Genomic DNA, 14,120 nt, shown 5'->3' with positions numbered 1-14,120 from the left:
TGTTTACAGTATACACGACTGAGCTTACTGTGTGTTCATTGTTACTGTAGTCGTTAGTGACAAGACTAAATGCTGGTTACAATATACACTACTGAGCTTACTGTGTTCATTTTTACTGTAGTCTTTAGTGAAAAGGCTAAAATACTGGTTACAATATACACTACTGAGCTTTCTGTGTATTCATTGTTACTGTAGTCTTTAGTTACATGGCTAATATACTGGTTACAATATACACTACTGAGCTCATTGTGTGTTCTTTGTTACTGTAGTCTTTTGTCACAAGGGTAAACTACTGGTTACACTATACACTACTGAGCTTACTGTGTGTTCATTGTTACTGTAGTCTTTGGTCACAAGGCTAGAATACATGTTACAATATACACTACTGAGCTTACTGTGTGTTCATTGTTACTGTAGTCTTTAGTGACAAGGCTAAAATACTGGTTACAATATACACTACTGAGCTTACTGTGTGTTCATTATTACTGTAGTCGTTAGTGACAAGGCTAAAATACTGGCTACAATATACATTACTGAGCTTACTGTGTGTTCATTGTTACTGTAGTCTTTGGTCACAAGGCTAAAATACTGGTTGCAATATACGCTACTGAGCTTACTGTGTGTTCATTGTTACTGTAGTCTTTGGTCACAAGGCTAAAACACTGGTTACAATATACACTACTGAGCTTACTGTGTGTTCATTGTTACTGTAGTCTTTTGTCACAAGGCTAAAATACTGGTTACAATATACACTACTGAGCTTACTGTGTGTTCATTTTTACTGTAGTCTTTTGTCACAATGCTAAAATACTGGTTACAATATACACTACTGAGCTTTCTGTGTGTTCTTTGTTACTGTAGTCTTTAGTCACAAGGCTAAAATACTGGTTACAATATACACTACTGAGCTTACTGTGTGTTCATTGTTACGGTAGTCTTTAGTGACAAGGCTAAAATACTGGCTGCAATATACACTACTCAGCATACTGTAGTCTTTAGGGACAAAGCTAAAATACTGGTTACAATATACACTACTGAGCTTACTGTGTGTTCATTGTTACTGTAGTCCTTAGTGACAAGGCTAACCTACTGGTTACAATATACACTACTGAGCTTACTGTATGTTCATTGTTACTGTAGTCGTTGGTCACTAGGCTAAACTGCTGGTTACAATATACACTACTGAGCTTACTGTGTGTTCATTGTTATTGTAGTCGTTGGTCACTAGGCTAAACTGCTGGTTACAATATACACTACTGAGCTTACTGTATGTTCATTGTTACTGTAGTCGTTAGTGACAAGACTAAAATACTGGTTACAATATACGCTACTGAGCTTACTGTGTGTTCATTTTTACTGTAGTCTTTGGTCTCAAGAATAAAATACCGGTTACAATATACACTACTGAGCTTACTGTGTTCATTGTTAATGTAGTCTTTGGTCACAAGGCTAAAATACTGGTTACAATATACACTACTGAGCTTACTGTGTGTTCATTGTTACTGTAGTTGTTATTGACATGACTAAAATACTGGTTACATTATACACTACTGAGCTTACTGCGTGTTCATTGTTACTGGCGATTTAGTGACAAGGCTATAATACTGTTTACAATATACACTACTGAGCTTACTGCGTGTTCATTGTTACTGTAGTCGTAAGTGACAAGGCTAAACTACTGGTTACAGTATACACGACTGAGGTAACTGTGTGTTCTTTGTTACTGTAGTCTTTAGTGACAAGGCTAAAATACTGGTTACAATATACACTACTGAGATTACTGTGTACATTTTTACTGTAGTCTTTAGTGAAAAGGCTAAAATACTGGTTACAATATACACTACTGAGCTTACTGTGTATTCATTGTTACTGTAGTCTTTAGTCACAAGGCTAAAATACTGGTTACAATAAACACTACTGAGCTCATTGTGTGTTCTTTGTTACTGTAGTCTTTTGTCACAAGGCTAAAATACTCGTTACAATATACACTACTGAGCTTACTGTGTGTTCATTGTTACTGTAGTCTTTTGTCACAAGGCTAAACTACTGTGTACAATATACACGACTGAGCTTACTGTGTGTTCATTGTTACTGTAGTCGTTATTGACAAGACTAAATGCTGGTTACAATATACACTACTGAGCTTACTGTGTTCATTTTTACTGTAGTCTTTAGTGAAAAGGCTAAAATACTGGTTACAATATACACTACTGAGCTTACTGTGTATTCATTGTTACTGTAGTCTTTAGTTACATGGCTAATATACTGGTTACAATATACACTACTGTGCTCATTGTGAGTTCTTTGTTACTGTAGTCTTTTGTCACAAGGCTAAAATACTGGTTACAATATACACTACTGAGCTTACTGTGTGTTCATTGTTACTGTAATCTTTTGACACAAGGGTAAACTACTGGTTACAATATACACTACTGAGCTTACTGTGTGTTCATTGTTACTGTAGTCTTTAGTGACAAGGCTGAAGTACTGGTTACAATATACACTACTGAGCTTACTGTGTTCATTGTTACTGTAGTCTTTAGTGACAAGGCTAAAATACTGGTTACAATATACACTACTGAGCTTACTGTGTGATCATTGTTACTGTAGTCTTTAGTGACAATGCTAAAATACTGGTTACAATATACACTACTGAGCTTACTGTGTGTTCTTTGTTACTGTAGTCTTTAGTGACAATGCTAAAATACTGGTTACAATATACACTACTGAGCTTACCGTGTGTTCTTTGTTACTGTAGTCTTTAGTCACAAGGCTAAAATACTGGTTACAATATACACTACTGAGCTTACTGTGTGTTCTTTGTTACTGTAGTCTTTAGTCACAAGGCTAAAATACTGGTTACAATATACACTACTGAGCTTACTGTGTGTTCTTTGTTACGGTAGTCTTCAGTCACAAGGCTAAAATACTGGCTGCAATATACACTACTCAGCATACTGTAGTCTTTAGGGACAAGGCTAAAATACTGGTTACAATATACACTACTGAGATTACTGTGTGTTCATTGTTACTGTAGTCCTTAGTGACAAGGCTAACCTACTGGTTACAATATACATTACTGAGCTTACTGTGTGTTCATTGTTACTGCAGTTTTTAGCGACAAAGCAAAAAGACTGGTTACAATATACACTACTGAGCTTACTGTATGTTCATTGTTACTGTAGTCGTTGGTCACTAGGCTAAACTGCTGGTTACAATATACACTACTGAGCTTACTGTGTGTTCATTGTTATTGTAGTCGTTGGTCACTAGGCTAAACTGCTGGTTACAATATACACTACAGAGCTTACGTGACAAGGCTAAAATACTGGTTACAATATGCACTACGGAGCTTACTGTATGTTCATTGTTACTGTAGTCGTTAGTGACAAGACTAAAATACTGGTTACAATATACACTACTGAGCTTACTGCGTGTTCACTGTTACTGTAGATTTAGTGACAAGGCTAAAATACTGTTTACAGTATACACGACTGAGCTTACTGTGTGTTCATTGTTACTGTAGTCGTTAGTGACAAGACTAAATGCTGGTTACAATATACACTACTGAGCTTACTGTGTTCATTTTTACTGTTGTCTTTAGTGAAAAGGCTAAAATACTGGTTACAATATACACTACTGAGCTTTCTGTGTATTCATTGTTACTGTAGTCTTTAGTTACATGGCTAATATACTGGTTACAATATACACTACTGAGCTCATTGTGTGTTCTTTGTTACTGTAGTCTTTTGTCACAAGGGTAAACTACTGGTTACACTATACACTACTGAGCTTACTGTGTGTTCATTGTTACTGTAGTCTTTGGTCACAAGGCTAGAATACAGGTTACAATATACACTACTGAGCTTACTGTGTGTTCATTGTTACTGTAGTCTTTAGTGACAAGGCTAAAATACTGGTTACAATATACACTACTGAGCTTACTGTGTGTTCATTATTACTGTAGTCGTTAGTGACAAGGCTAAAATACTGGCTACAATATACATTACTGAGCTTACTGTGTGTTCATTGTTACTGTAGTCTTTGGTCACAAGGCTAAAATACTGGTTGCAATATACGCTACTGAGCTTACTGTGTGTTCATTGTTACTGTAGTCTTTGGTCACAAGGCTAAAACACTGGTTACAATATACACTACTGAGCTTACTGTGTGTTCATTGTTACTGTAGTCTTTTGTCACAAGGCTAAAATACTGGTTACAATATACACTACTGAGCTTACTGTGTGTTCATTTTTACTGTAGTCTTTAGTGACAAGGCTAAAATACTGGTTACAATATACGCTACTGAACTTATTGTGTGTTCATTGTTACTGTAGTCTTTGGTCTCAAGAATAAAATACCGGTTACAATATACACTACTGAGCTTACTGTGTTCATTGTTAATGTAGTCTTTGGTCACAAGGCTAAAATACTGGTTACAATATACACTACTGAGCTTACTGTGTGTCCATTGTTATTGTAGTCGTTATTGACAAGACTAAAATACTGGTTACAATATACACTACTGAGCTTACTGCGTGTTCATTGTTACTGTCGGTTTAGTGACAAGGCTAAAATACTGTTTACAATATACACTACTGAGCTTACTGCGTGTTCATTGTTACTGTAGTCGTAAGTGACAAGGCCAAACTACTGGTTACAGTATACACGACTGAGGTTACTGTGTGTTCTTTGTTACTGTAGTCTTTAGTGACAAGGCTAAAATACTGGTTACAATATACACTACTGAGCTTACTGTGTATTCATTGTTACTGTAGTCTTTAGTCACAAGGCTAAAATACTTGTTACAATATACACTACTGAGCTCATTGTGTGTTCTTTGTTACTGTAGTCTTTTGTCACAAGGCTAAAATACTGGTTACAATATACACTACTGAGCTTACTGTGTGTTCATTGTTACTATAGTCTTTTGTCACAAGGGTAAACTACTGGTTACAATATACACTACTGAGCTTACTGTGTGTTCATTGTTACTGTAGTCTTTAGTGACAAGGCTGAAGTACTGGTTACAATATACACTACTGAGCTTACTGTGTTCATTGTTACTGTAGTCTTTAGTGACAAGGCCAAAATACTGGTTACAATATACACTACTGAGCTTACTGTGTGATCATTGTTACTGTAGTCTTTAGTGACAATGCTAAAATACTGGTTACAATATACACTACTGAGCTTACTGTGTGATCATTGTTACTGTAGTCTTTAGTGACAATGCTAAAATACTGGTTACAATATACACTACTGAGCTTACTGTGTGTTCATTGTTACGGTAGTCTTTAGTGACAAGGCTAAAATACTGGCTGCAATATACACTACTCAGCATACTGTAGTCTTTAGGGACAAAGCTGAAATACTGGTTACAATATACACTACTGAGCTTACTGTGTGATCATTGTTACTGTAGTCCTTAGTGACAAGGCTAACCTACTGGTTACAATATACACTACTGAGCTTACTGTATGTTCATTGTTACTGTAGTCGTTGGTCACTAGGCTAAACTGCTGGTTACAATATACACTACTGAGCTTACTGTGTGTTCATTGTTATTGTAGTCGTTGGTCACTAGGCTAAACTGCTGGTTACAATATACACTACTGAGCTTACTGTATGTTCATTGTTACTGTAGTCGTTAGTGACAAGACTAAAATACTGGTTACAATATACGCTACTGAGCTTACTGTGTGTTCATTTTTACTGTAGTCTTTGGTCTCAAGAATAAAATACCGGTTACAATATACACTACTGAGCTTACTGTGTTCATTGTTAATGTAGTCTTTGGTCACAAGGCTAAAATACTGGTTACAATATACACTACTGAGCTTACTGTGTGTTCATTGTTACTGTAGTTGTTATTGACATGACTAAAATACTGGTTACAATATACACTACTGAGCTTACTGCGTGTTCATTGTTACTGTAGTCGTAAGTGACAAGGCTAAACTACTGGTTACAGTATACACAACTGAGGTAACTGTGTGTTCTTTGTTACTGTAGTCTTTAGTGACAAGGCTAAAATACTGGTTACAATATACACTACTGAGATTACTGTGTACATTTTTACTGTAGTCTTTAGTGAAAAGGCTAAAATACTGGTTACAATATACACTACTGAGCTTACTGTGTATTCATTGTTACTGTAGTCTTTAGTCACAAGGCTAAAATACTGGTTACAATAAACACTACTGAGCTCATTGTGTGTTCTTTGTTACTGTAGTCTTTTGTCACAAGGCTAAAATACTCGTTACAATATACACTACTGAGCTTACTGTGTGTTCATTGTTACTGTAGTCTTTAGTGACAAGGCTAAAATACTGTTTACAATATACACTACTGAGCTTACTGTGTGTTCATTGTTACTGTAGTCCTTAGTGACAAGGCTAACCTACTGGTTAAATTATACATTACTGAGCTTACTGTGTGTTCATTGTTACTGCAGTTTTTAGCGACAAGGCTAAAAGACTGGTTACAATATACACTACTGAGCTTACTGTCTATTCATTGTTACTGTAGTCTTTGGTCACAAGGCTAAAATACTGGTTTCAATATACACTACTGAGCTTACTGTGTTCATTGTTACATTAGTCTTTAGTGACAAGGCTAAAATACTGGTTACAATATACACTACTGAGCTTACTGGGTGTTCATTGTTACTGTAGTCGTTAGTGACAAGACTAAATACTGGTTACAATATACACTACTGAGCTTACTGTGTGTTCTTTGTTACTGTAGTCTTTAGTCACAAGGCTAAAATACTGGTTACAATATACACTACTGAGCTTACTGTGTGTACTTTGTTACTGAAGTCTTTAGTCACAAGGCTAAAATGCTGTTACAAAATATACTTCTGAGCTTACTGTGTGTTCTTTGTTACTGTAGTCTTTAGTCACAAGGCTAAAATACTGGTTACAATATACACTACTTAGCTTACTGTGTGTTTATTGTTACTGTAGTCTTTAGTCACAAGGCTAAAATACTGGTTACAATATACACTACTGAGCTTACTGTGTGTTCATTGTTACTGTAGTCTTTGGTCACAAGGCTAAAATACTGGCGACAATATACACTACTGAGCTTACTGTATGTTCATTGTTACTGTAGTCGTTAGTGACAAGACTAAATACTGGTTACAATATACACTACTGAGGTTACTGCGTGTTCATTGTTACTGTAGATTTAGTGACAAGGCTAAAATACTGGTTACAATATACACTACTGAGCTTACTGTGTGTTCATTGTTACTGTAGTCATTAGTCACAAGGCTAAAATACCGGTTACAATATACACTACTGAGCTTACTGTGTGTTCATTGTTACTGTAGTCTTTAGCGAAAAGGCTAAACTGCTGGTTACAATATACACTACTGAGCTTACTGTATGTTCATTGTTACTGTAGTCATTAGTGACAAGACTAAATACTGGTTACAATATACATTACTGAGCTTACTGCGTGTTCATTGTTACTGTAGATTTAGCGACAAGCCTAAAATACTGGTTACAATATACACTACTGAGCTTACTGTGTGTTCATTGTTACTGTAGTCCTTAGTGACAAGGCTAACCTACTGGTTAAAATATACATTACTGAGCTTACTGTGTGTTCATTGTTACTGCAGTTTTTAGCGACAAGGCTAAAAGACTGGTTACAATATACACTACTGAGCTTACTGTCTATTCATTGTTACTGTAGTCTTTAGTCACATGGCTAAAATACTGGTTACAATATACATTACTGAGCTTACTGTGTGTGTTCATTGTTACTGTAGTCTTTGGTCACAAGGCTAAAATACTGGTTTCAATATACACTACTGAGCTTACTGTGTTCATTGTTACAGTAGTCTTTAGTGACAAGGCTAAAATACTGGTTACAATATACACTACTGAGATTACTGTGTGTTCTTTGTTACAGTAGTCTTTAGTGACAAGGCTAAACTACTGGTTACAATATACTTTACTGAGCTTACTGTATGTTCATTGTTACTGTAGTCGTTAGTGACAAGGCTAAACTACTGATACAAAATACACTACTGAGCTTACTGTTTGTTCATTGTTACTGTAGTCTTTAGTCACAAGGCTAATATACTGGTTACAATATACACGACTGAGCTTACTGTGTTCATTGTTACTGTAGTCTTTAGTCACAATGCTAAAATACTAGTTACAATATACACTACTGACCTTACTGTGTGTTCTTTGTTTCGCTAGTCTTTAGTCACAAGGCTAAAATACTGGCTACAATATACACTACTGAGCTTACTGTGTGTTCATTGTTACTGGAGTTTTTAGTGATAAGGCTAAAATACTGGTTACAATATACACTACTGAGCTTACTGAGTGTTCATTGTTTCTGTAGTCTTTAGGCACAAGGCTAAAATATTGGTTACAATATACACTACTGAGCTTACAGCGTGTTCATTGTTGCTGTAGTCTCACAAATCACAGTGTTTATCACGTGTCCAACACAAATTGAAGGAGTTGTAATTGTGACTGTGTGTCCTTGTGTCCACTACAGTCATTACAAAGGTGACATGAAATGTTAATTCTTATCCTATTGGGCGCATGCGTGATATGTCATGAAATATGAGACTGTCTGTTTCTCTTCAACACAGCACTGAGGCATTTATGATGAAAGCACCCACATTGGTGTCCCGGTGTTATGCAGAATAAATATGATCTTACAAAAAATCGCAGTATAGTTTCCTCAACAACCAATACAAACAATGTTGACATTTGAATAATGTTCACTGTTCTATGATCACTGCAGGGTTTCCTGTATAATTCGAGTTTTATGATTTATTGTACAATAATACAATGTGTATGTACAAATAATATTTTTTTATTTATATCGAACATAAACATATTTGGCATGTACATATGAAATATATCATACACGAATTCGAAAAACATCATGAAATACAAATTCCTCTGACGGTAGCAGTGGAAGAACGCAAGAATTTCATTAAGTGTAATTACTTATGCCACGCAGTTTAAAGCTGAATTCCATATGAATATATTGGTTTGTTTTCTTTTCTTTCAGATTAAACAATATTCTGAGGATATCCCTATACAAAGAATAAAGGCTATTAAAAACGAACACGAAGTAAATGGCATGAAAGAAGGTTATGTACGTATCGTATGTGTTTACAGTGGCATATTTGGTTGGTTAATATATTGATCGATATTAAATAGATGCATTTGTATTACAGTTGCAAGATGCTGCAGCTAAGATTCAGTTCTTACACTGGATACAAAATGAAGTAAAAAGTGGCCGTACAGTGACCGAGCTATCTGGGGATATCAAACTCCGTGAATTCAGGGAGTAAGTCGATATAATATTTATATATATTTATAAGTAAATATTATTGACACAATTTGTATGAATACAGTGTTGATGTCGTAATGTATTGTTCATTCCAAGTTGATTGCTTGATTCTCAGAAAACAGCCAGACTTTGTGATGCCAAGCTTTGGGTCAATATCTGCTTTTGGACCGAATGGCGCTGTCATACATTACAAGTAAGTTATTTATCACAACAACCGCAACTATATAGTATTTAACAATTTCATAATATAACAATAGTCAGGAAGATAAATCAAAGTAAGTATTATGTTTCATTGAAATTGTGGAAACAAATCCAGTTATAAAGGCCAACATTTCATTTGTGACTGGATTGAAAATTTTACTTATTGTGCTAATTTTGGTGTTGTAATACCAAAAAGGTCCACAGAAGAAACAGACGTCGCCATCACAGACAAAGACTTGTATTTATTGGATTCTGGTGGCCAATACAAGTAAGTATCAACCTTTGATCAAATTAGTTCGCATTTTGATTTTCAATTTAATGTAATGCGATAAAATACAAGAAACCTCAAGTTACATGCAGTTCTATTGAACTGGTTTATCAGCTATCGAGAATAACGCAAAGTAAGCTATAACGTATTTCCACATTCAGCTGGCGTGCAGGTGATAATAAAACAATTCATTGAAAATGACACACTCCCTGTTAAATTTTTGAAAGTTCTCTTTGTATTATTCATATTAAAGCGGAGGTGTTGTCGCGAGCGTATCCTTGAAACTTGAGTCCCAAGTGGCATATACAAAAGATTGTTTATCTACATCAAATTCGAACACGTGTTGTGTGACGACCTCTCTGGTTTAAGACATGGCAAAGCCAATCATAGATCACAAGTGAAAGTAAAACAAATTGAGGTGCATTTCTATGTTATTGCACTTGCTGAAATTGTTAAAAGTATGTTTGAGAAAATACAAGTCTGAGGATGGGAATGAGGCACGAAAATTACATTACCATACATCTCATGAATATGAATGCTTGTTGCCATGGTGCCCTACAATAATTTTTTTACATGGGGCTTGCAATGCTAACATGTGTAATGACCGAATTTGAGATTCTAGAATAGGGAATACAGCAATTGCAACTCTTTGTAATTGTATTGTTCTGGACTAAAGTGGCTAATAGACCCTTTGTACAAGTCAAGCGCCCTCCTGTGTTGAATAATATGGTGATAATAAATATCAGTTCAAAATAATGCGTTGAATACAATTGAACGTTTGTCATACCTCTTATTTAAATTCACATGGCAGGGGGTGTCAAACAATGGTGATCTATCTGTAAATTACACTTGCCCGTCTACATCATAAAATTACACAAACCCTCCCGCAGGGGAGATAGTTCGTCAGTTTATTAGTGTAAAAAGACTATATCCCCATAACCATATCATACCATACCATACCATACCATGAGAGACGGAAAGTAATCTCAGGTATGCCAAAGGCACCTGCTCACTGTGAGAAAATGCAATGAGACATGTAATTGGCGAATTAAACAGTAGCATCAATGTGAATCACTCCTGAGGGTGAAAGACAAGCAGAATTAAAGCGTACGTCAGACTAACTGGAATGTCAAAAAAAGACTCCAACATTAAGAGCAAGTTGGGCATAGTCCCGTTCAAAAATGTCTAAGCATGTCAAAGTTATCATATTTTAAACAAACAAGATGGCCGTTAGTCGGCCATATTTGATCAAATTGGAAATTGAATTGACATGTACATGTATCCATTTATGACATGCTAAATATCAATGAAAATAATACATGGGTGACAGATGTAATATGGCCAAAAATAAAAACAGCCGTTATTTGATCTGATTATGAAACATGATGCATGTGCCAAATACGAATGGGAAATATAGTAGTAAGGCCAAAAAGTAAATCGGCCATCCTTGATTCTATTTTGAAACAAATTGTCATATGCACCAAATAATGAAAACTGACAAAGCGTGTCCAAAATACGACATTTTCAAAAAACAAGATGGCTGCCAGTCGTCCATTTTGAATCGAATCACTAAACTACTGCATGTGCACATGTCCCACATAAAAGTACTAGTCACATGCAAAGAATGAACGGAATTGGTCAGAAGGATTCTCAAATACGACTCAGACGCAGGAGACCGAATTATAAGTCGGAACGGGGACTAATAAATGTGATCAATTTACCGATATATACTATATATTTCGTGTAATTAGGTGTTCGTATGCAAGGGATGTTTCCACAAACATAATGAATTTGAACGAATTTTATTAGTGATTGGGTTATTCTTACCCAAATGGATGTAAAAGTTTTGTACCCGGATTCGTTGGAATTTGAAAAACGCGTACTTTAATTTGTCTCCTTTATTTAGTTTCAAACCGTACACAAGATGCTTCCATACAGTAAATATCGGTAGATTAATCACTTGTACGCCAGCTGACTGTGCGTATTTCAAACAAACATAACGGTAGCAATATCAATTACTTTAGGTGTGGAGCCACTACCGACACGACAAGAACCATGCACTTCGGAACCCCTGCTGACAGGCACAAAGTGGGTATCATCGTCATGAATTCTAAACTCAGAATTTTCTAATGCTATTAATTGATTTAGTGAAAATGTTTTTATATGCTTCAATGTTGCATATGATAAATCAATGTAAATATACATTACCTTTGGTTTGTATATGTAAAATAATATTCAGTGAAAGATTTTCAATAAGAATGATCATTTGGTGCAAGGCTAAACATATTTAAAAAGCCTGTCAAAACACATTTTAGACACAGTGGTCACATCAATAACAGAAGAAATGGGATAAGAAATATAACAGTTTTGTGACATCATTTGGAATGTACGTGTTATATTGCAGGAAGCATATACTCGTGTGTTGATGGGCTCCATTGATTTGTCACTGTGTATTTTTATCAATGGCACCGGTGGTGAGTGTACTATATATTTTAATTATATTGTCTTGTCGTATCAATCGTTTCTACGAACAAAACAAATTGTTTCTTTCGATGATAAATAGAAATAGTGTAAGGGTTGTATTGTACTGTAGATGTCTATTGTCATTGTGGTTTGCCGTTTGAAATATGAATTTTGCTGTGTATGATGGGATTTATATTTTTCCAGGTAAACACATTGACGCACTTCCTCGGCAACACTTGTGGAATAACGGTTGGAACTATAACCATGGCACTGGCCACGGTATAGGCGCTATGCTGAATGTACACGAAGGTATGTTAGTATTATGTAGTTTTGGATTCTGTTAAAGTGGAAATGTGAATACTTTTGAGTATGTTTAAAGAAAGTTAATATTCTTTGTAAATAGTGTAATTTATCGTACAAATAAAAGTGTTTCAGTGTTTATTTGATAAAATAATGAAATCTAGAGCGCGGATGCCTGTATATTGAGGCAGCATGAGAGCAAACGCTTTATTATAATACTGGCTTTTCTAATACTTAGTGTTTGCAAGATTTTGCGATCAAACATACCCACTGTTTTTTTTAAGATACAATATCAGATAAATTTGTTTACACGTGCTAAAAAAACAAATTCTCTACATTTCCTTCTCAAACAAGTGATAAATAGGATACATAAATCTCAATGTAGCCATAAGACAATGCTTACATGGTGAATATCAGTGATCTTATTTGACGTCTGGTTTTCTGATTCAAAGATTTTGACATTTATTCTTGTTCTTCTTTTTCAATTAGGTTCTTTCAATACAAGGACTACGGTTCCTCTTGTAGCAAATGTATTTATGTCTGACGGTGAGAATTACAATTTTCATTTTAGTCATTATCACAATTACAGGTGAAACGCATTAAAAAATTTAAGGCTTTAATTTTGTGTATATTTCATTAGAACCTGGCTATTATGAGGACAACGATTATGGTGTTCGTCTAGAGACTGTGGTGATGGTCGTTGAAGCTGAAACAAAGGTATATGTATATATAACATGTATATGGGATGAAGGGACATGCAGGCATAAGCATACAAACAAACAAACAAACAAACAAACATACGGAAGGACGGGTGGATGGACAAACTATTGTTTGGCATATTTCTTTATAGCAATTTTTTGTTATCGTTTATTTCAGTACAATTTTGGAGATGCAACGTTTTTCACCTTTGAAGAAGTCTCGTTTGTTCCCTTCGATCCTAAATTGATCAAATATGAACTGATGTCTGAACGACAGGTAATGTCTGTTTTCTCATTCTATTATGCATAATGCCACTAACATTTCTTTTAAATGGACACGCAACTTTCTTACTACATTGCTCAGCGAATATTCTCTACTGACCACGTAAATATATTCTAGCATAGATTCAGATTACCGCATAGACAATTGATATCAACAATATCCAGTAACCTTCTGTAAGTTTGCGTGTGACGTTGTGCCATTTGATGAAATTGTTAGATGGTGCAAATCAAATTAGTATTGGGGCCTTATGTTTATGTGTGGAACACTATGATAGAAACATTGCCAACAGTAACAGAAATTAACCCGTAGACACATGTTGGATTATAGTGACAGCCATACTTGATTTGATAATGTCGTCAATATTTTATTGCAGATCGAGTGGCTTAATGATTATAATATTAAAATCCGTGAAAAGGTCGGTCCCCGAATTAAGGATGTCAACCCTGAAGCCTACGAATGGATGCTGGGACAAACAGAACAAGTGGTGAGCGATAGTGACAGTCAACGTGTGGTTTATAGTGGTGTCATCCTAGCTGTTCAAATGTTCTGTGTGATAATGATGGTTTAA

At 35.4% G+C, this 14,120-nt stretch overlaps 1 protein-coding gene across 1 annotated transcript in view; it reads left to right on the top strand.

Moving 5' to 3' along the window:
• LOC102806758 (xaa-Pro aminopeptidase 1-like) overlaps positions 1-14,120 on the top strand; it is a 129,522-nt gene extending 115,402 nt beyond the window's left edge. The window contains exons 11-21 of the mRNA XM_085505354.1: positions 9,055-9,141; positions 9,224-9,336; positions 9,455-9,532; positions 9,737-9,808; positions 11,833-11,896; positions 12,213-12,282; positions 12,476-12,580; positions 13,061-13,117; positions 13,212-13,288; positions 13,448-13,546; positions 13,926-14,120. Coding sequence (XP_085361480.1) covers positions 9,055-9,141; positions 9,224-9,336; positions 9,455-9,532; positions 9,737-9,808; positions 11,833-11,896; positions 12,213-12,282; positions 12,476-12,580; positions 13,061-13,117; positions 13,212-13,288; positions 13,448-13,546; positions 13,926-14,120 — 1,017 coding nt within the window. The remainder of the gene's footprint in view (positions 1-9,054; positions 9,142-9,223; positions 9,337-9,454; positions 9,533-9,736; positions 9,809-11,832; positions 11,897-12,212; positions 12,283-12,475; positions 12,581-13,060; positions 13,118-13,211; positions 13,289-13,447; positions 13,547-13,925) is intronic.

The sequence above is a fragment of the Saccoglossus kowalevskii genome, chromosome 11, assembly GCF_978046115.1.
Source record: "Saccoglossus kowalevskii chromosome 11, keSacKowa6.1, whole genome shotgun sequence".
NCBI classification, from domain to species: Eukaryota; Metazoa; Hemichordata; class Enteropneusta; family Harrimaniidae; genus Saccoglossus; species Saccoglossus kowalevskii.
This window is presented reverse-complemented; position numbering and strand designations above follow the sequence as displayed.